This window comes from Fundulus heteroclitus, unplaced genomic scaffold (assembly GCF_011125445.2).
Source record: "Fundulus heteroclitus isolate FHET01 unplaced genomic scaffold, MU-UCD_Fhet_4.1 scaffold_472, whole genome shotgun sequence".
Classification (NCBI taxonomy): domain Eukaryota; kingdom Metazoa; phylum Chordata; class Actinopteri; order Cyprinodontiformes; family Fundulidae; genus Fundulus; species Fundulus heteroclitus.
The window spans coordinates 73,124-96,732 of NW_023396893.1; the positions used below are offsets into that span (position 1 = coordinate 73,124).

A 23,609-nucleotide genomic window follows, 5' to 3' on the forward strand; every position below is an offset into this window, starting at 1 on the left:
CTATATGCACAACTCACAAAGGTGAAACAAATGACGGCAGGTATTCACCAGCTGTAAACAGATTTTAAAGACAGCCATAAGAAATGATAGACATTCATAACACAAACAACCTGGATGTGACTCAAGCAACAAGCACAGCAGGACAAAAATCTGAAAATGATCTGAACAAGAACCAACAACAAGGGTCGTTTTTTCAGCTTGCTGACATTTGCCAAGCACAAACAAACCATCCAACATCTACAAAAGCACATGCAGCAAATACTTACCTTGGTTTCCTTCCGTCTCCAATGTAAATTAAACCCTTGAGAGGAGTCACCGAGATCCCAATCTGCCAGCAGCACAGCAAGGTTTCACTTTGCACCCTTTAAGTGGTCAGCTTGCAGCACGCTGGTGTAAATAATGAGCGTATCCTCTGAAGCAAGTCAAAAGGATGTGCACCTATATAGAGAGGTTGATGCCATTTTTCCAGTAAGTTAACATGGGGGCGAGTCTGTTTCCAGCTACTGCTGCATTTTACAAATGTAATAGCCCTTCGAAACAGACTAAGAGCTGTGTCTTAAACACACTAGCATTATGTAAATATTTTATAATTTAACACATTTTAAATAGCAATATAATCCTCGTTATATTCACTGTGAATTGGATCAACATTTACATTTGGTGTGGCTCCTTTATAAATAACAGCAGACATTAAAAGCTCAGTAATATTTATTTCTTAATATTAAGGTACCGTACTCAAAGCATTGTGCAGTTTTAAACTCAATGTCACGTCCTACCAAATCACAAAAATAACTGCAATGACTACTTTGAAATATTTGGATTCAGAACATTAGGTATTATAAGTTTGCTCCTCCTTAAAAGCATAAAACACAACACCCCAACATTAACAAACATATTAGGTCATGTAAGTTATATCAAAGTATTAATCAGGAACTGATACGATCAGATGCTAGAGGAAAATGGAGGATATTTTACTCTGTTTTAACAAGATGGGAAGGAGGGGGCACTTGGTAATAGTCATGTCTTGCAAATGTTTCCTAGTCTGTTTTTTACAACTGTGTGACAATATTTATTTTTTTAATTTTATTGTCTTTCTTTTTCTTTCCCCCTTAAACCCAGGTAGCCGATTCTTATAAAACAGCCTACTGCAAGCTGGAGATGTGTACTGTCCCTTTAAGGAGGTGCCCGCCCACTCAGCACGTGAGACAACAAGGAAGTTTAAATGCAATATCCTGGCAGCCTGAATAGTAGCCTTTCTTTAAAGCGACTTTTCTTCAGAAGCTCCTCTTTATTTCCGGTTTGCTGTCAGCTAACACCTGGACAGAAGCCATGTAAAGATGATCGCGGTGTTTTAATGTCTAGGAGTTAGCAGCAGAGAGCACAATGGGTGCATCACTCTATTTTTTCTTTTTAATGTTGTGTTTTCGGCTTGGACAAACCTCGTTACCGCTGGTCATCAACACATGGCCCTTTAAAAGCGCAACAGCTGCAGGTAGGTCCACATTCCCTTCTGTCTACCTGTAGCTGCGCCACAACAGTTAAAAACATGGGGTCTGCACCATTTACATGCCGGACATGTAGCAGCCCGCTCAGTAAAGTGGGTGGAGTTTATACACAGTGCCTCTGCATACCCTGTGAGTAGCAGATTTGCTTTGGAAACCTGTGTTTGCAAACGGGGTATTTTGAATAAAAGAAACTATAATGTTTATGGTATAAAAATTTAATTGCTTTACACAATAATATAAATGTTCATTTGAGTACTAGTAGTAACTTAAATGGCGTCCATTGAGAAAAAAGGTAGGCTAATCGAAATAAGACAAAACCGATATGAAACGTGGTGTATTTTGCACCGTAATTTAGTTCAAAATAATATTATTAAATTTTAGTTTTCATAATTGAACTCTGCTTAGTTTAAATATAACTTTTATGTTGTCCAAAAATATTTTTAAGAGGTGGATGTGAACGAATGTCAACATAACATAAATGATAAACATAATAACAATAGAAGAATTAGTAATTTACAGCCACATAATTAACAATATTAAGGAATCAACCCTGTGTGTTAGGATTAAGGGGCAGATATACAGATTAAAAGCAGTAGCTGACGACTGATGGTCGTAATATGTGTATATGTTGGGTAAATAACTCAATATGTTGTAACTCAATATATTTATAAGTAAATAATCGCAATAATCATTATTTGGTCTGATTCTGTGTCCAACGTTTTCTTTTCCGTTCACATATGAGATAAACTCCTCCTTCACAGTTTGTAATTAAGTCGCGCCAGATCAGCTGCAGGCTGCTGGAAAACGAGCACACCCATTCTTTTAGTCTGCATCAGTCATGTGAGAAAAGGTCAATCTTTGTACCCACTTAAAACAACTGTTTTATTGATACACTGTTTTCAAAAAGTTTTCAATGCAAACAAATAGATTATTTTTATGTTTATGAGCTAAAAAAACAAACAAATGGTTAAAACCGTTTAAATCAGCAGTGGGACAGAGTTTGGATCTGTTGCAGTTCAGCTGATACGTCCACCGGATATCTGTGTTACGTAGCGGTAAAACCACCAACATGTAATATTTATATCTGCATTAGAAATGTAAAATGAATCATATTAATGCTTTGGTTGATCAATTTTCTCAGAATTGATGTAGACTTTTGTTGCCTTTAAATCGACTACCACTGTGATAATTGATCAGCCTCTGCTGAAGCAGATGTGTCTGATGTATGATTTGCCGGCCATCTCTGTTAATGATAATAGGTTAAAACGTCACCTTTAGCTGTGAGGAATTATGGAACATAATATTTCTCTGAATGTGCAGAATCCATTACTATTCATTAGCAGAGGTAATATGTTTTTCCTCACATCTTGTGGACCAAATGATTAAAAAGTTGCCGGTATAATGAAATATGCAAATGGTGCAGCTCTGAAAATATTTGTGTTGTCAGATTTTAACTCTAAACTTATTAATAACTGAAAAATGAATCCCTTGGACTAATTTTCAACGGTGATAGGAGAGAAACGAGTGTGTGTGTTCGTGTCCGCAGAGTGTGTGTGTGCTTAAGTTCAGGCCCTGGCCGATTCATAACCGGTATTTTCACGTTTCTCTACTCACACCATTAATTTTTTTTTCTGCTGGTGTACTTGTGACTCAGCCAGAGCTTATCCGTCTGAAAGAGCCGCCGAGTCTTAGATGAGGGTATGAAATAGGCTGAACCCACAAGGCTTCATGGCTGCCGCCGGCAGGCCTGCCCTCACTCTGTTTGATTTCCTTCAGGGTGATGCATTGGACGTGTTCAAATTGAAACTGAAAATATTTCGCCGCCGCTTGCGACTTATCCATCAAGTCGATTTCCGGTGGGTGCACAGCTCAGCACGGAAGATGATAGAAATGGTATTCAAAACATCTTAAGCATCAGCTCAGGCCTGTCGAGGATCTGAGTTCACCTGAGAGTCTCGCTCCTGGGGAGACGGACGCCGTTAATATGTCAGGTGTCTGTCAGCGCTTTCTTTTTTTCTTTTTTTTTTTCCAATGCAGAGGAAATAAAACTGAAAAATGGACCCAGGAATATTTTGCATGGAGTATTTAACGATGCCGGCCTCAGCCGTTAATTCACCCCAGTAGATCCTCTCCACTGGGGGATTACAGTAGCAACAGGCATCAGCAGCATAATCTCTGCTTCTTTCTGTTTGTTTCTATTAAATGGAAAAAAAAAAAAAGTTTAGTTTAGGTTTGGATTGAAAATGAAATAAGCTCCGGAGTAGCCGCAGCATTTAAATGGGACGATGATGGCTGTAGCATCAGCTGGTTTGATGATCCCTCCGGGGCTCTTTGGGGATCAGTGACCAAATGCTCGTCAGCCCCCTGTTTAACAGCAAGCCGCCACATCGGTCATCTCGCAGATCATGCAGAACTAACTCGTCTTGGCTCAGCGCTGATTTGTGATTTTTGCCAAATGCAGCATCTTAAAAAGTCCTCCCTCAACCTTCTCTCACTTCGTCACGTTACTACAGCAAAGTTTAATGTGATTTGGGGGATTTTGTCAGAAAAAACTCCTCAAAGCTGTGCAGAAGGAAAGGAAAATGAGTCTTCCTTTGTTTTTACAAATTAAAGCCTGGAGTTTATCTGTACCCAGCCTCTCTTTGCCCCTTAAATAAAACCACGCTGGCACAGAGCCGTTTTTTGAAGAGTTATGTTGGAGAACATTAACGAACACACACAACCATGAGGACCAGGGGAACCAGTAGACTGGCTGCAGGGTTAGACTGCAGGGTTAGACTGTAAAATAATGTTTAATTTTTAAGCATTTATAGAAGTACCGTGCTTACAAATGTGATCCTGCCAAGACATGGCTGTCTGCCTGCACTGACAGGCCGGACGACAAAAACAATCACAGAAGGAGCCAAGAAGGCCCCTCTGGAGGAGCTGCAGAGATGCCCACCTCAGCTGAGAGATTCTATTGACAGGTTAGGTATCTGTCTGACATTTATGGATAGTGAGTCAGAAGCAAGAGAGGGGACACAGTACACGCTGCACACCAGCCTGAATCCCTGTTACGAGACACGGTGGTGGCAGCATGATGCTGCGGGGTTGCTTTTCTTCAGCAGGGACAAGACGGCTGGTCAGAGCTCATGGGAACCTAGAGGGAGCTAAATAGTACAAGAAAATGTGTTTGAGGGTGCAAAGGACAGAAAAAGATTACAGATTTTCAATTATGTGTTTATTATAGAAAATAATAGGAAGGAGGTTTATAATGTGACAAAATGTGGAAAAGTTCTGAATACTTTTGCAAGGCACTGTGCGCTGAACTCTTACTTTTATATTCCTGAAACAGCCGACAAATTATTCCTGCATCAGGAGCTAAAATCCGCCACGGTCTCAACTTTATATTGTAACCCTGGTCTGTTGCCTTTTCTCTCCACAGTATCTAAACTGCTCATGTTGCTTGTGGCACCTTAAAGGGCCTCTAACGTTTCAACCTTAAGCACATCAGTGACCCGCCGAGCCGATTGGTTTTTTTTTTTGGTTTTTTTTATGTGCAGCGTGGCGTGCCCTGCAGTCCGGAGGCTCGGTGTTGGACGCGGTGGAGATGGGCTGTGCCCGCTGTGAAGTAGAGCAGTGTGACGGCACGGTCGGCTTTGGAGGCAGCCCTGATGAGACCGGAGAAACCACGCTGGACGCCATGATCATGAACGGGTAACGTACAGCCGCTGTGCTTTTAGACCAGGGGTCACCAACATGGGGCCCGGGGGCAGCTGGTGGCCCCCAAGGACCAGATGTGGTGCGCTCAAGCCCGTTCTAAAAGTAGCACAACCCTGCAGTGAGCCGCATCTAATATGTTATTTTTAGTCTGTTGCTCTAGTTTCGCAGTCACACGTGCATTTATAGAGATTTAAAAATGAAAATATCAACAACAACAAAAAAGAGTTTATTGGTGAGCGCTGACTATTCTAGTTCAAAGGTAGCCAGTGTCCAAAATTAACTTCCAGATTTCACGTAAAAATCAACTGGCCAAAAAATATTTTTTACCGGCTAAAGTAAGTCTGACTCCTGCTAAATATCTCCACATAATCCTACTACGTAATTAGCATACCTCTCAACGACTGTTGAGAGTGAGATTGTTGACGGGGGGGGGGGGGGGGGGGGTGCTGTTGGTCGATAAAAACGGTCCAACGGGGGGGGGGGGGGTGCTGTTGTTCGATTCAAGACTGTCACTATTTTACTCGGACTTTGCTTTCATGTTACAGTTTGTAATGACACATGCCGACTTACCATTTCATTCGCACGCAACACGGACCGTAGAAGTGTTTCACTTTGGATGAGGGAAACTTGTTTGCGCGGCGGCGGTCCTTGCAGCTGTGTTCCCTCTACTACTGGACGTGCGGAAACCATTGTACCGCAAATTGGTTCCGCCATGACGCGAGGCGTCCGTACGCGTGCGTTTCAAGAGTGAGATTTTCATTGTAAGATTGAGATTTTCAAAGTAATGCGTGTGAGCGTGTGCATTTGATGAAATGCGTGTGTCACACGGTCAATGCGTGAGAGTTGAGAGCTATGGTAATTAGCCTGAGCTACATGCTAATTGTTAGCTCCTGTCGTTCTCGCGTCACGTCTGAGCGTTTGTATATGTGCGCCCAAATGATGACTGAAAAACACGATTTATTCGGTACAAACATTTACTCGCCTTCTGGCAGCTAGCCCTCTGACATTTACTCAGCAAACATAAAATTTACTCGCATTCAGCGTCTGGCGAGTGTTGGTTTCAGACCCTGCTGGTAGCGCTTTGCGTGACACAGTACCAGTGAAGTAGCTCTCAGTTTCAAAAAGGTCTGTGACCCGTTTGACACACAGGAAAATAAGAATTTATGCAGTAAAATAATTTACAAAGCAGACAGATTCACTATAGAGGATTGGCATCATAGGGAGTATCTGTTACCAGGCTTAACATTTCTAAGTATCCGTTATTTGCAGACCATGACGAGCCGTTAAAAGCATAACTAGCTCGACGCAGTTTTGTTTTCATAACGCTGCACTACCATCTCATGTGAGCGTGAAATATATTCAAATCGACAGAGGAAATGTTGAGTATTTGTTTAAAATTAGAACACGTGTGTGTATATGTTTGATTCACACCTTGAAATGCTAATCGGTCACATGCAGCCATCAACTTTTTATTACTTTTTTTTTATTGTTTAATGTTTTTTTTTCTTAATTCGTGCTGCTTCTTCCCATGTATCTTTAACATTTACACACTTAACTGGCTGACCTTTCCTTCAAGCCTTCTGCACAGAAGTACTAATTAAGAGTCTCATTATGATCTGAAAGCGTTCCAATTATGAGGTCCTTAAATACTAACATTTACAGTCTCAGAAGTTATAATGAGAAGTAAATGTCAGCTTACAACAAAAGATAAGTAGCAAGCTGTTTACTCTTTCTATAGTGAATGCTCCCTCTGTCATTTTAACAGAAATTAAACCCTGTTTCTGTTACAGTTATAGATTGTTTTCGCACGTCCTCCTGTCGCGGCGTTTCAGGCATACCGTACCGAGGAGCTGGATTTGTGCGAGCCAGGGCGGTTTTTCTCTACCAAAAAGGGTATCTGGAAACTGCCTGATTGACTTTATTAAATCCAGCCTCGATCCGGCATCAAAGTGGGCAGGCCACACTGATGTAGACGTAACCTGCGTTTGAATGACCTTCAGCTATCTGGATTAATTTGGGTGGGCAGGGCGGTGGGCACACGTGTAGAAATAAGTGTGTTTGCGTTGAGTGGGTGTGTATAAGTGAGGTGCACAGTTACAGGAGTAGAAAGACAATAAACGGCACCAAAGAGCGGCAAAGGAGAGACGGACCAGGCTGCAGCGGTCCCAAGCAGACAGACACAAGGCCTCGCCCCGGGGCGGGTCGTCAGTGAAGCACAAGTGAAGCCGGCTCTGGCCAGCGGGGGCACAGGGTGAGGACGTAGGGCAGTAACCCTGTAGGGCAATAACCGCTGGCAGCAAGACCGCTCCCAGTGCCCCCAAAATGCAGGCCTGGCACCGGCTCGCTGCCACAGCCAGAACCCAGAAGGACCAAGGTAGGGAGGGCACATTACCATCCCACTCGGTGAGCTATCCACCTTAGAGGTTTAAGAGGAAGGGGGCCGTAGGCCACCAGATGGGGGGGCCCCACCATTCAGGGAAATGACCTGAGCACCCACACACACATGATCGCCCCAGGGGGGGTCAACACTGCACCCCCCCGACGCCGCCAGACAACTCGAGTCCCTGCCGGACCAGTACAGGTGCCGGGGTGGGACACTGCTGTGCCTGAACCAGCCCCAGCCCACCTTGACCAGTACTTTGCATGTCTGGTTACGCCGTGAAATGCTGCAGTGAATGCAGAAGCGTATGTCTAAAGTGCATGAAGATTGTTACACAGTCGTGACTACGTCGTAGGGAGAGGATATTCTTCTTCACGCAATTCAATATAAATGCAAAAGAAATCCAATAAACAGCAGCAGACACATTCTACATTCATAAGAGCAAGAATCTAAACAGTCAAGTGATAAATACTAGATCTGTAAGAGAAACAATATTTACTCAGCGCAAACTCTCGAGACTCGAGCTTTTTTTTTTTTTGGTTAATAATGAAACGAGATCTTTGTAATCTTCCCCAACGCTGATTTATAATGGAGATGCATTACTCACAGATGATATTTGGCTCTGGCAAACCAAGAGAAGTGTTTCTTATCTTGTGTGCGTTCTGTGAGCAGCAACACGATGGAGGTGGGTGCCGTGGCAGACCTGAGAAGAATCAAAAATGCTATTGGAGTTGCCAGAGCTGTGATGGAGCGCACCGAACACACGATGCTGGTGGGAGAGTCAGGTACGCGAGGACTGCCGTTCCTACTCCCTGGCTGATCCAGCCAGGAATAATGGATTCATGTATTTGAACAACACAGAGTATGTAAATTGCATTTCTAACATAACGGCCTGTTTTAGTATATTCCTATAGAGGCTAAAAGAAAACGCTTTCAGCATCAGAGGACTCTTGAATCTGCATTAATGATCTCAATTAGGCACTTATTACATCAGGACCCAAACCTTTTAGACACTGCATAAGCTTTTAAATGAAATGACAATCATTAGTAGTAAGTGAAAAACACATGGGTCATATGGTCTCCTGAGCTTGAAGCGCATAATTGCGCGCTAGTCGTGCAAAAAGATAAAAAAAAAAAAACAGTCAAGAGCTCCATTTATGCAGTGGACGAGAAGAGAGGGATGATGAGAAACTGAAGCTTTTTATTCCAGCATGATGTACAGTTCTGTTCAAAATGTTAGCAGTCAAACATCACCAGATTAAACGCAGCACGCAAAATAAGTACCGCGCCTGTCATCGTGTTTAACAGATATTCTGTAAATGAAATGAAATCCACACCAGATGTGGATTAAAAACACTCTACACATGCAAAGAAATCAGAACAAATCAATCCGCATGTTATAAAAACGAGGAATATGTATTTAACAGGATTCCAGCGGAAATCTGTCAGTCTTTAGAAAGCATTCCTGCTGATATGAGCTCAATATCCGCTGGTTTAATTTAAACTGACGGCCTATAATAAGGTTTCTAGTCACTGAAATATTACAGAGTGGTTTGATTGCTTAAAGGGAAGCGAATTTCACAAAAAAATTAAATAAAAATACAGTGTTGATGGCAGTGGTTACAGCTGCATTTCTAAACTTCTGGAGTGTTCTTAGTTTCCTTGAGGCATAATCTGGAAGTAGAAGGAACATTAATTCACAGTAAACCAGCCACGCCCGGGTGCCCCTCAAAATATTTCTGACAGAGGAGTTGTAGGAATAATCAAAGAGTCATCCGAGAACCAAGGAGGATTGGAAGGGGCGTTTTTTTAAATAATCGGGACGTGGAGTTCAGACAGTAAGCCCATTCACTCTGTCAAATGTTTTAAAATGGAAACCAAAACCAGAAAGACGTGGGAGAAAACCGAGACGTCCCCAAATACTGAATCCCGGCCACAGTGGACTGTAAAGCATGGCGGCTCAGGCATCATGACACGGGGAAGCCTCTCAGATAATATTCATCAACTGCCAGGGATCATGGGTCAGTTTAAATAAGTCACGTTGCTTTATGCTGGTGAGGAAATGCTCTTAAAATGACCCAAACCCAGCATTAAGTGAGCAGCTTCCTGGTTCCAGACCTTAACGACCCGGAGTGACCAGCCTGATCCCCAGACCTCGGTCCGAGGGAAAATTTGTTGGATGACATCAAAGATGGTGTTTCCTGATTCCCAGGAAAACTCAGTCTTCAAGCCCTTTTCAGTTTATACAGCGAATGTTTGAGTTTGTAAAGAAAAACGCTGACGGTGCTTTCTTTGAACAGCCTAATATCAATTATTCCTCACTTTCTGCAAAGTCAGGACGTCTTTCATCATGTTCTGTTTTAGAGTAGAACAAACCGTGTTCCCAATGAGTGTAAAGCTGTTATATGGAGCTTAGCTCACTGTGAAAAAAAGAAGAAAAACAACTTTATATGTGGGAGTTTTAATGATTCTGGTTGTGTGTCATAGACTCCGTCTGAAGACTTGTTGATCATAATTGCCGCGCCGTTCCTCAGGAACTTTCACGATGACAACCTTTCAAAGCAGCGGCTCTCCTAAAACCAGATAAACTGATTCTGAAATGAGCTGAAATTGCTTGCAGTCCTTTCTTTGTCTGTGACCCTTTTTTTAATTCCTGACCTGCGGTCAAAGTGCTCTCCAATGTGCAACTTGACCCGATTGTTTCCTCTCTCCTCGTAGCCTCTGTGTTCGCTGAAAACATGGGCTTTGTTGCAGAAGACCTGACTACCAACAAATCTTTGAATGTTTTCTCCCAGTGGCTCAAGGGCAACTGCCAACCTAATTATCGAAAGGTAAGTTTTTCCCTCGCTTGTGTCTGCCACGGGCGTACTGCTTCTAAAAGATTGATTTCAAAAGGGAAAATTGACAGGCATACTAAAGTACCTCGGAAGGGAAAAAAAAGTCAGCTTTTGTGGTATAGGTGATGCCCTACAGCACCGAGCTGTTGCTTCTCTTCAAAAGACTCCTCTTCATTTCCACAACAATGTCACAACATCTATAGACTGGGGGAGGCGTTACGTATCCAGAGATCAGCCAGTCTTCCATTGATCAAATTCTCTCTATTCATACTTTTAGGAGAAACAACTTATAAAGTTCTTAGAGCTATTATTGGAAATATCTGCAGTTCAGCAAACCCCTGTCAGAAACTGAATGGATACAAATGTTGAACATATTGTTAAAAAAAATAACGTTTTAAATCTGTGGGGTGTGAAGGCTTGATTTCTTTGTTTAGATTTAAACTAGAATGATGTATCTTTCTTACTCATCGTTAAATTGGAAAACCTTGGGAAGGCATTCATACGTCTTGAACTGTTTCATACTTTTCACTCTATTAAAACAAGCTGAATGCATTTTACTGGGTTTTAATGTGAAGGTGGAACAGAAAGTTGTTCAGCAAACATGTGGAAGAAGCTTTCATGGTTAAATGAGACAAAAATTAAACGGCCCACATGCAGAACTCTGTGTGCAGGAATAGATCAGCCATGGGAAAACCATCCCCACCCTAAAACATGGTGGTGGCAGCATCGTGCTGCGGGATGCATTTCTTCAAAGTTGATGAAAGGAGTGGTGGAGCTAAAAACAGGACAATCCTGGACAAAAACCTGTTAGAGGCTCCAGAAAACGTAAGACTGGGGCAGAGATTCCCCCTCCAGAAGGAAAACAACCCTAGACGGTTTTCCTTCTTCAACATTTTTTGTGTATTTTTACTTTTAATGCTCTTTTTGGCACTTTGATGTCAGTTGTGCTGTTTTTTAAAGTGCTTATGAATAAAGTTGGCTTGGCTAACCATACACCCAGATAAGCGTGCATCCATGTGTTAGCATGGCCTAGTCAAAGTCCTCTCCTAAAGCCGTCTGAGAATCTGCAAGAAAGAAGAATGAGTGAAAACAAATTAAGTCTCTATAGCTGCGTTATTCACTGAAATCCATCACCCTGGGTATGCCAGCAGTGAAACAGGCTAATATCGGACTATCTCCAGAGGAGAACTTTATCCTTTGTGTCAGGATTTGTCTTTATAAGATTATACCTGAGGATATCTGTAGGACATACGGACCTGCAAGGCAAACCCAAACAGGAACGGCGTAGGAAGGCAGGTCCGATGCGGAGGAGGCCTTCAGACCACCTGTCAGCGTTCAGCGTCTTCAGTCGTCACATCATGGTTCTGTAATGCAGCCCAGAGCAGAGCCTTCCAGAAACTGGACGAGCAACTGGAGCTTTTAGGAGTTTTCAGTCTTTGAAAAGACGTGTCTGCCGGCGGTTTTATGCTTGTGATGATTTATTGGTGCAGCTGTTGAGAATACCATTTGCACAAATGTTTAGTTTGTTTTCTTGGCTTGTTTTGTGAATCAGCCATGATGGACCGTCTTTGAGCTGCAGCCAGAGAGAGTGTTTGTTCTGTGTGCAGTCCATTGTTGCCTGTCACTGTGATTTCCAGCTGAAAATGATCTTAGTCCTCACTCTGAGCAACAATGAACCATGGTGTAAGGGTAACCCTCTGTGGAAAATAAACACTCTTATTGCCAACGGCCTAGTCAAAGTCCACATACGTCTGATTAAGTTTCTTCTACATTCAGACTGACTGAACGTGAGTTGTTTGGGAAAAAAACACGGTGCAAACATTTTGATCTGAATGTGCAAAGCCTGAGAGGCGTACCCTAAAAAAACCTGCAGCTGGTACTGCAGCCTAAAGTGGTTCTATTGGCTCAGAGTGGCTAAAAATACACCAAACCACACATGCATGCATACTTTGCATTAATTCAGGTATACGTTGCAGGTGTGGGGCTGCAAAAGCAACATACATGGGTATAGTGGCCAGTAGAATACAACTTTTTTTTATTTCTTTGGTTTATTCAAGATTTCAATTTTCTTCATTTTTTAAACTGTTCATATAAGGTTCCCTAAGATGAAAAAAGTCACTTAGTGATGTAAGTCTTTCCAAAGCAGTACACTTTGCCAGTTCTCTAATCCTTTTGGTGTCAGTTCCTCCATATCATTCAACACAGAGCCTCTGCTCAGCGGACCAGAACGCCTCCAAAGTCCAGTAGTTTGACTGTTTCTAAAGAAACTGAAAAATTCTTCTGGGTTTACTCCCCAAACACAGAGCCTGGCTTATCGAGGTATTTTAACACCCAACATTCATGCTAAGCATTCAGTGTCCTTCCTGAAGAGTTTAATGTTGGAGCGTTCCCAAATGTGAGACTCGTTTTAATAATGGGGGTTTACACATTAATTGTCAGTATTTTGAAGCTTTTAAGTTGTAGGTATTAAAAGGAATACGTTTTTGGAATGCAGTAATCCAGGAACGTCTGGTCAAAAGAAAAAGGGAAAAAAACATATTCATACAGATCTGTTATTTTTTATAACTCCCTCTACACACTAGAGCTGAAATCCACTGTTATTTTTCCCAGGGGTAAAATTCCTCATTGTGATCTAAATTTTCATATGTGCCATACCATACTACAGCTGTGTAGTATGAAACGGATAGCGTGCTTTTTTGTTTTAATGTATACATACAGTTTTATTGGTAAGTCAGGGACAGATTCTTGTCCTTTAGTTACCCAAGATGCACCCTTAATATAATTCTTACAATGTAACACAATAAGGATATTTCTTTTATTCAAAAAGACATCGCTTGAATCTCACATATCAAAGGCAGTTTAACGCAACATGTTTTCCAATAATATCAAAATTGGACTCTTGTTTTCATCAGAAGCGAACTTCCCTTCCACATTAATTAAATGGAAATAAACTGATCGCTGGAGAGTCTCTGGAGATCAAACTGAGATGCTCAAACATCTCCAGGCTCTCAGGTAATCACAACATGTGCTGCCTGAGACAACACCTAGAGCCACTTTGAATGGATATGGGGGTGCTGCAGGTTGCACTACATGAGAGCTGACAGCTAAAGCAGACATCTGTAATTATGTTTTAGCTCCCAGGACTGCTGATTGGGTTTTGGTGTCATTGTTTCGAGCTGCTTCCAGTTTAGGATGCTTTGCTTGAGTGTTGCTGTAGTAAATGAGTCCCAGGACAAAAGCATGATGTAGGAAATGATCTCTGCTCATCATCTGTCAACAGAACGTCAGCCCAGACCCGTCAAAGTCGTGTGGACCCTACGGGCCAGAGGCCGTGAGAACGCAGTGTAATGGAGAGCGGCATGTTAACATACACTCCCATGATACCATAGGTAGGTTCTACCAACTGGCCCAGACTCGGCTATTCTACGCTTTATGGTTAAATACCTGTTTTGTTTTGGTTCAGATATGAAGAAATGCTAATGCTCCTCTTTCCTCTCCTAAAGTATCGTTACAAGGAACCTACCTGTGAGGAATATTCAAACATTTCTCTCCAAACAGCATCTGTTTCACCACCAATTTGTTATAGATCTTTATGTTCATTTAAACTATTACCAGAAAACATCTTTGTTTCATTCTCTTGCGTTTTGCTTTTGTCTTTGCACCAGGGATGATTGCCATCGATGGCGATGGTAACGTGGCAGCTGGAACGTCAACCAATGGACTAACTCACAAGGTTCCGGGGTGTGTAGATTTGATCTAGTCGACGTTCTAAAATGTCCATGTTCGAAAAACATTTTCTTCCTTCTAGGATGATTTCTTTCTCTCTTAACCTTTTTAACCTGTCTGGCCTGATCTCTGTCTATTTTATCAGGTTTTAAAAGTAGGTCAGAAATGGTCATGTCTTTTTCTTTTTCACAAATACTTTTGGTTTTACAGCATTTTAAACACACAGAATGCCATTTAACTATCGAACATGGCTGACTCTCAGAAAAATGCCTTGTGGCGCAGACATGACCCCCAAGGTCAGTATCGTTAAAAACTAAAGTCGTACCTTTTAAACAAGACAAAGCTCGTCTCTCTCCCAGCTGTGTAAGTTTTGTATATTCCCGTGCGTAACGGAGCTTCTCTAAGGCCAGCTTCACACTTACTACGTTCCTTGTCTGCTCTGTTCCTTCACTGCAAAATGTGCCGTGCAGCAATGCAAACTGGATCCGTTCAGACAGCACCGCCCCCCTCCCTCCTTTATTTTGAAATATTACCGGATCCGCCTTACGCTTCCTGCGTCTGACTGCCAGTCTGGCTCATCTGGTCTTCAGAAATTGACGCATTTCGCTCCGTCATCCGTCACAATAGACTTCATCCGTATTTCTTTTCCCCCTCCTCTCGCAACGTTTATCACCAGAGCAATACAGAGGAGTAAACAGATCATTCTAGAAGTTTCTTAAAAAGATATGAGTGATAATTTCTGGCTTTTCTCTTCATTTAATTGATTGAAGCTGAGATCAATGGTACATGTTGATGAAACGCAGGGTAAATCTTATTACCAAAGGCTTTGTCATGTCCTACAATGGAAATCAGCTCTTTTATTTGACCTGCTTCCCTTTTTATAAGATGCAAAACACATTTGGAACAGTTTTGGCACGTTTGGATAAATTGTGCCAAAATCAAAGGCCCGCCTGGCGCACTGCACACTAAAGCCTTTGTGAAACAAATATGTTTCAGCTGATTTAGTCCAGATTTGCTGCATCTACTGTATTTTCATAAGGGGTTTCATGGTGTTTTGCATTGTTTATTCTGAAAAAGATTTAGGTGAGGCTAAGAAAATTGGATTTTTCCTTGATTTAATCACCCTGTAAATCAGACATAGTGACTTTTGTAATACTGATTCCACTTGAAAAATATTCTTTAATGCCTTGGTGTCACACAAAAACTAAATTTTGCATTTACACTTTATAAATTTGGAGCTGTACTTGATTTATATCAGCTATGTAATTTCAGGCGGAAATTGCTCCTAAAACCCTGCAGGCTCACGTTGCTTTTGGCCATCACAAAATCTACTGGATGCTACTGATCTTTAAACCTCTCTTGGCTGTCCTCTAAAACGATTAGGAACTTTCTTACAACATGGATCAGAAATGGATAATGCTTCAGCCAGGTTGTGTCTCGGCAGGGTGAAGGAGTTTTTCTTTTTTTTTTAAGCAGTTGATCGCGTCACAGGAACACTCATAAATTGCATTCCAGGTTTTCGCCTAATACCTCTTTGGAGATGACCGTGTTGGTGTAGAGAAAAATATTTTTCTGCCTTTCAAAGAGAGTCTGACTCCTCTAACGCTGTAAACTGAGAAATGTTTGTTGTATTTATTTACTGAGGGCCGATGTGAGAACGTTTAAAGCATCTTTTTTTTTTGTGCCCGCAGACTTTGACTCTCTGAATACTGTTCATAGTTCTGGAACAGAAAAAATGAGCCAAGGTTGAATTTTGAGTTTGGAGATTATGAACAAATAAAAACAAGACGTCAGTCCGTGCTCGGCAACACAATCAGTTCTGTTTAAATTCCTGATGGAGGAAAGGAGACGCGCCTCTAATGAGAGAAAACGGCAAAGAAAAAACAATTGGATTTTATCATTTAAAAATGAACAGAAAATAATTAGGCACTGGCTCTAAGTTATCTAACCTGTGGAGAGCGAGGACTTACAAAAGTATTCACCCCCCTTTGCATTTTTCATATTTTGTTGTCTCACAACCTGGATCTGAAATGGATTGTTAGACAGTTTGCACCATTTCATTTACAGAAAATGTGTTAATTGTTTATTTTATCTATATATAATTTTCTCATTTCACTTCAACAATTTAGACTATTTTATGCAAATTTAACACATAAACTAAGATTAAAAATATTTATAGTACAGGTTGGAATGCAACAAAAAAGGTAAAACTTAAGGGGCTGAATCCTTTTGCAAGGCACTGTACAGCTAGGCCTAACGATGGCTGAATGATGGGTTTTAAACTAGTCTAAGTCTTATTTTGGATTATTCAGTTGAGCTCCTTTGTAAACTCTGTTTATGCTGAACTTCAGATGCTGTTTTATGCTCCTTGAACGCATTAGGGCCCATGTTTACATCTACCATACATGCAGCTTATGTCACTATTTTCTCATTAATATGCATCAGCGTTAAACATTCAGTTTGCAGGATCCTGCGAGAGCGACAAGTGTCTGGCAGCCGTTTAAGTCTGTCAGGAAATGAGTGAATTTTAAAGCCGTCTTTGGTTTATTTTCCCCATGGTGTTGCAGAAATGATGGTAACAAGTGGTGTTTTTGAATATAAAATTGTCCTTCAAAGGCAGTTTTCCTGCAATTGCACTCTAATGAAAATATGGTTATTATTTTATCCTAACAGTGGATTGCTTTAAATCTTACACAAAACATTTACTTTTGATAAGCATTGGAACTTGAGTTTTCCTGTAGCTAGAGAAAAAAAAAAACTGATTAAATTAAACACTTTCCTCCAGAGAGTGGAGTCAAACAAAGCAGAGGCCAACCCCGTGAATTTGTCGTGTTACTGTCGCGGGAGAACAAGTATTTGTTCACATCGGCTTTGTGTTAGGGTGGTTGCACATATGATTGTGAATGTAGTTAAAAGACACTCCCACAGGAGAATAATCATTTAAAAAAAGCTCACACTAACTGAGAAAAAGCATATTTGTATAACAATGACTCATGAAACTAGGACAATGCTTTTTGCTGTTTTTTTTACATTTTAAGTTCTGATGATGTATTATTTGTCTTTTGTGTATTTTGCCTTGCTAACGTGTCTATTGCGTTGTTCCTTCCTGGTGTCCTGCAGCCGTGTCGGCGACTCCCCCATCATTGGAGCAGGAGCCTATGCAGACAGTTCAGCCGGTGCTGCCGCCGCTACTGGAGACGGGGACATCATGATGCGCTTTCTACCCAGGTGCTTCCCAAAATTATTTAAAAAAAAAGAAAAGCAGTTGTGTGTAATCCCAGGATGGTGTCACAGACTGCTCCGTGCCTTGCAAAGGTTTTCCTACGCCTTGAACTGTTTCACCTTCAGGATTCAGCATCTTCTGCTGCAGTTCCAGCTGTAAGTCTTATGGCGCATGACTGGCAGCTTCGCAGATCGAGACGCTGACTTTTATGCCCATCCTGCTTTGCAGGTTCTGCCAGATATTCTCAGTTGGTTTGAGACGCAGACAGACCCCTGGTGGAGCTAAGGCACTTGGCAAAGAGCAGCCACCATGTTTTTATACGCATAAAGTCTGCGACTTCAAAGCCTTGTCTAGTTGTGTACTGGCGTTTGTCAGGTTTAATGAAGAGACGGGATAGATACAGACAGGCAGAGACTTTAAAGACAGCTTTACTGTTATTATTACATGATTATTTTGGCTGTTAAAAGTAAGAGTTGATGGGACAAAGTGGGTTTGATTATTCAGATTTTTGCACTGTGTGGATTAGATGTGTGCATTTATTTAGACACCTAAAACACAGATAAGCATTTATATTCAAAATAAAGATGACGCCCTCTTGTTGACAAATTCTTCCACCCTTATTGTGTGATGTGCCTCATTTTAGGGGCTGAGCCCAGCGCTGAAACCTGTAATAATTTCTCTGCCGTATTGGATTAAATTGTTAAACTCTAAGTTTATGTGTGAGTTAGAGGTGTTTTTATTTTTGGCCCCAGAATGCTCCAAAGGCACCGCACAGTGGCAGCCCACTGCCCCCTAGGGATGGGTTAAATGCAGAGGACACATTTCATTGGAATCATGCAATGATAATTATAATTATTTTTAATATTAGCATGCACTATATGGTCCCGTTCTGTCTAATTTTTCCTGTTATTCGTTTATTTAATTTTACCCTATTTGATTACACTTGTGTCGATTGTGTTAACAAAATAATTATCTGAGTTAAATACAGCCTACTGTGTTTTTAATTTTATTTTTTATCATATGAATAAATTTAGCAATCGGTGCCCTTTTTTTGGTTTGAGCACCCAAAGAAATGTCTGTGCACGTGCCTGGTTAGCCTCAGGTCTGGGCTTTGACTGAGCCATTCTGACCCAGGAACATGTCTTGAACCATTTCAGTGAAGCTGTGGTTGTATGTTCAGGTTGTCCTGTTAGAGGATGAATCTCTATCGCAGCCTTTAAACATTTGCTAACGGGTATTTAGCTCCATCAAGTCCCTCCTAAATAAAAGCAACATGTTTCCACCACCTTGTTTTACTAAGGATGGTAAGGTCAGTGCCCATTTTCCTCCACACATAGTCTACAACACAGGTGGGCTCTATGCACTAACTGTGTGACCTGTGTACCTGGAACTGATGGCACTGGAGTTTATTTTAGGGGTATGATGCTAAAAGGGGCTGAGTAAAAATGCACGCCACACTTTTCAGTTTTTTCCTTGCCAGGAAAAAAGTGAAAATCACAAATTTTTCTATTTATGTGCTACAGTGTGTTGGTCTATAACATAAACATAAGGTAAAAAAACAAGATTTAAAGCAGGGCTGTCCAAAGTGTGGCCCGTGGGCCATGTGTGCCCCTTGGAATAGCTCCGTGTACCAATTCAGCCTGCCAGCTGAGGCTTTAAAAATATTTTTTTCATGGGGACATTCTCCCTGACATTTACAATAAAATCCTTCAAAATGGAAAATTTTTGGTACAAGACCTTTTTATCAACCACATTTTCTGTTTTCACTTTAATTTCCCATTAATTAGGACCACGAAAGTCCCGTAACTTCTAGAGCTGGACCTAACATTCATCAAACTGTCTTTGCTAAGGAGGTGATGGGAATTTGTTGAGGACTGGGGACTCTTTCTTTCAGTAAGGCGTGTGTCTGAGACCATTCTGTCTGTTTTGGGTCTACGATCATTTAGAGACAAAACATTTCTCCAAAAAAATAAAATAATAAAAATCAGACAAAATTGTATTAATTAATTTAATTTAATATTTTCAACTTGCTGATTTTGGCTCTGATGGCATAAATGTTGTACACCGCTGTTTTAGAGGGTATGGATACGTTTGCTAGTCAGCATCAGTAGATAGGTGAAGGTTTTTGGTGAAGAAGGACCCATCCTAAGCGTAGTGTAAAAATAGTCGGAGTTTGCTCCCTATTCAGATGTTTTCTTGCTATTCAAATTTACACACAGCTGATCCGCCTTGAACATGTTGGCTGGATTCATCTGATGTGTGTCTTGACATCGGCTTTTTATTCTTCAATCACTAGAAATAGGATTGCAATGTCTGTTTCTTATTCTTTTTTCCTTTTGCTTCACTTCAGCAAAAAAAAAAAACCTCAGTCTGAACATTTGTGACGTGTAGATTCTAAACAGGCTCTTCTGGTGCCACCCCTTGAACACCGTGTGCATAAATAGTACGAGGAGGAAAAAAGAAAGAGGCATGGCTACATTGCCCCAAAACTGTCATGTGCACATTTCTCAAAAGAAGTGAGATTTTACCTTTTTTTTTTTTTTCTTATGCTATAGCTTTTATTTATCGCGGCCCAGTTTGGTGAACACACACACACACACACACACACACACACACACACACACACACACTCCATCTGAGGGCTGTCTGTTTAAATTATTGTTTTTTTTTTTACTTGCCTTCTGGAACAGCTGCTTATTAACAGACTGGATTGTGTTTATCTATGCTCACATTTCTCCTGCTAATGGTGGGATTTGAAGCCTACCTGGGAACCATTACCCACGTTTTTATCACCCTCCCTGATGTGCATGCTGAACATGTATGCCCTCTAGTTTTAGAGTTTAATGACATAATGTTTTTAAAAGATATATATATATATATATATATATACCTGGTATCTAGCATGTAACAAGGGATGTCTTGATGTATGTTCAGAGGTATTCACAAGAGAGATTTATTTATACAAGCCTGAAAAAGCATTTCCCTGCTTACAAATGATCTTGTTTTTGCTCCAACATGTTTCGGCTCAAACAAATTCAAGGATCTGACAAAGACAACTAGGGTAAAAACAAACAGAAGTGTTCGAATTAATTTACTAAGAGGGGAAATAAAAACCAACCATGTGGGAAAAGTAATTGCTCCTGTGTTTTGTACATCGCAGCGGAGGAACGTTGGTCCATTCTGCTCAGCAGAAAACTTCAGTCTCATCAGAGGAATTTCAACCGTGAATGATCTGTTTAACTTCGTGCCACATAGCAATCAAATTTAAGACTACACTTTGACTAGGCCACTTCAAAACCCCTTTTCTTGAAACCATTTAGATGTCCTGTCCTGCTGCATAACCCACCAGGGCCTGAGCTTAAGGTCACGGACTGATGACCGGACATTGTCCTTCAGGGTTTTCATCTGAAGTAAAACTTGCAAGTTTTACTTCAGATGAAACGGGACGCACATCTTTCAGTCTACAGAACATTTTCCCAAACGTCTCAGGAGATTATCAAGATGTATTTGGGTAGATGTGAAATGGACTTTTTGTCTTGTTTTTGGCCAGCAGTGGTTCTGGTGTAGGAAATCTCTCATGGAGGCCCTCTTTGCCAGCTGCTTTCTCCTTGCTGAACTATGAACCCAGAATATGTCATTTTAGGTTCTTTGGCTCAGTCCGTGATGAACTCTTGGAGTAATTTTGAGAATGTTCTCCTCTCTTTCATGTTTTCTCCGTTTGTATGGCCTTATATGTTCCTTTTTGAGATCTTTGGAGCTTACTTCATGTTGTCAGACAATGATTGAATCTGGGAGCTTCTAAAAAGGAGTAAATCTCAGCTTTTCACAAAGAAGTGTGGCTATTGATGTTAATCATTTAACAGGGGTCAATTATAATTTCACGTAGGGTCATGTTGGTTTAGGTACGTAACTCCCCTTGAACTTATAAAAAATGCTTTTTGTATCTATTCCTGTTATCGTAGTGTTTGTTTTATTTGAAACATAGGTGACAAAAAACAGAAGAGCTCTGTAGCGGGGTAAATCATTTTACAGCCCTTGGTAAAGGTTTATCAGTGTAAGGGGGGAGTGCAGCCAGAGTACCCGGAGAGAACCCACGTATGCACAGAGAGAAATAATTAAACACCATGCAGAAAGACCCCAGGCCAGGATTTAAGCCCAGGACCTTCTTGCTGCAAGGCAAAGCAGTACCGCTAACTGGGCAGATTTAATGACATTGGTATGTTACTGTTTAGCAAACATCATTAATAGCAGCGGCAGACCACTGTCGTTTCCCTCTGTATGTTTCTGTTAATCATTTCTGGGCCTCATTGTGATTCTAGAGGCATCTCTGCCATGATCCTGGTCTGTGGCCCTTTACAGCCATGTTCGTGTTCTTCATGTCATCTCCATGTCATGCTGCCAACAGCTACTTGGCCGTGGAGCTGATGAGGAACGGGGCCGATCCCTCGGCAGCCTGCAAGTCGGCCATCTCCAGAATCAAGAGGCATTACTCAGACTTCTTTGGAGCCATAATCTGCGCTAAACACAACAGGCCATTATGGTGAGTGTATGAGTTCACAAATGGACCCTTTCCAAAGGTAATGACGCATACCCGCTGGGATGAAGAAGGGAAAAAAATCCAAACATAATGGATAGACTTTCACCTAATAGTGTTATGATGTTAATAGACTGCCTTTTTCTGTTACAACACACTTCTGTATAATGAAGCCTAGAAAGTAGTTTTCTGGGATAGGATATTGACGTCTTTGCCATATATTTTTAGGCCAGTGTCAGAACATTTTCAAAGGAGCCTGGGACAAAGGCCATTTTGTTCCTGTTTCTAGAGTTAATTCAGGGAAATACACACACACACACACACACACACACACACACACACACACACACACACACACACACACACACACACACACACACAACACACACACAAAAAGGAAAACCGAAAAGAACCAAGTCGGCTTTTGAACAACTGCTTGAGAGATGAACCGATAGTCTTTGAACCGTTAAGTGTCGTAATGTAAAATCTTTGATTTTGAGAACGTATGCTTTTTTTTGGTGTTTTTTTAGTATTCAAAGCTAGTTTAAAAGGTTATAAATTCATTGGACCATAATAAAAGGTCTGTTGGAGTAGAAAAATGCGCATATGAATGGAAATTAGTGTTTGAAAGTCGTTGATAAAGATTCTTGGTGTAGGAGTAGGAGTGGGCCTAGAACTGACCCCTGGAGAATACCATCTACATGAAGAAATGCAGAAGTGATGCCTTTAGGTTTTAAACTCAAAGAGATGTGAAAAAGTTTCAGCGTACGACCACAATAGATCGTCTGAGCCTCGCTCAGATGTCACGTCAGCGCTAGACTGTTTTTTAGCCCTCATTGTTGGTCAGAATAGTGTCCCGATTTCAACAATAGTGAGACATAAAAGAAGCCAAAGTCTAGAAAAAAATCTCAGTGAGGACTAACAGAAAGCCTTGATGGTGACTGGCGACTTTATAATAAAACAAGTTTTATGAGATGTTTTCTCATCAGAATCCAGTTCATAAAAAAAGTTTGATTTTTATTTCAAGAGCCAACTTGTTAAATGTAAACTATTTCAATTATGTGGTCATAAAAGGATTGAGGACATTTTCAATTTGGTTCAATTTTCTTCTCTTATTTTTAAGAGTGAAAACATAAAAAAAACAGTAGGAAAGACTGACATCTTCCTCACCTCCACTGGGATGAGGAAAGTAAAAGCTTCACCCCGAGATGTCACTGCCCATTTATGATGGGGGTTAGTTTTCAGCATTGTCCTCACAATGTGATTACAACATAGTTTATAAATACTCTTCCTAAGCAAAAGTCAGAAGATTTAATTAACTTTATCACATTTTTGATCATTGAGGTTTTTTGTGGCCTTTGTGTATAAAAGAAACGGCGACTCAGAATATACGATGGTTGCAGAAGCAGGGGTCTGTGGGCCAACTTGTTTTTTAATTCTGTTTTCAGGGAATTTTTCCTATTTTAGGCATAAAGAAAGAAAAAAAAAGATTTTCAAACAGAATCTTAATTCATTGACAAACAAACAAAATGCTTTTAATTAATTTGGATTTAAAAAAAACAGAGCTTAAACCGCTGAAGATTTGTTACTGAAACATGTAAAGACCAAATCAGATCTTCAGATTGTTAAAAATCTGCCCCCCTCCCCCGCGCCTCACATCTTCCAACAAAACGTTTCATTACAAAAGAACAAGCAGTGTTCC

At 41.0% G+C, this 23,609-nt stretch overlaps 1 protein-coding gene across 1 annotated transcript; it reads left to right on the top strand.

The window, feature by feature from the left end:
- Positions 1–1,190: 1,190 nt before the first annotated feature.
- On the top strand, positions 1,191–21,895 carry LOC118556329 (N(4)-(beta-N-acetylglucosaminyl)-L-asparaginase-like; the record flags this gene model as incomplete). The annotated part of the gene is given in 8 exon segments (XM_036132132.1): positions 1,191–1,492; positions 5,048–5,201; positions 8,260–8,372; positions 10,306–10,418; positions 13,705–13,813; positions 14,090–14,165; positions 17,271–17,378; positions 21,779–21,895. Coding segments are annotated over 8 exon segments (899 nt in total), but the record flags the coding sequence as incomplete, so codon positions are not given.
- Between the last annotated feature and the right edge of the window lie 1,714 nt (positions 21,896–23,609).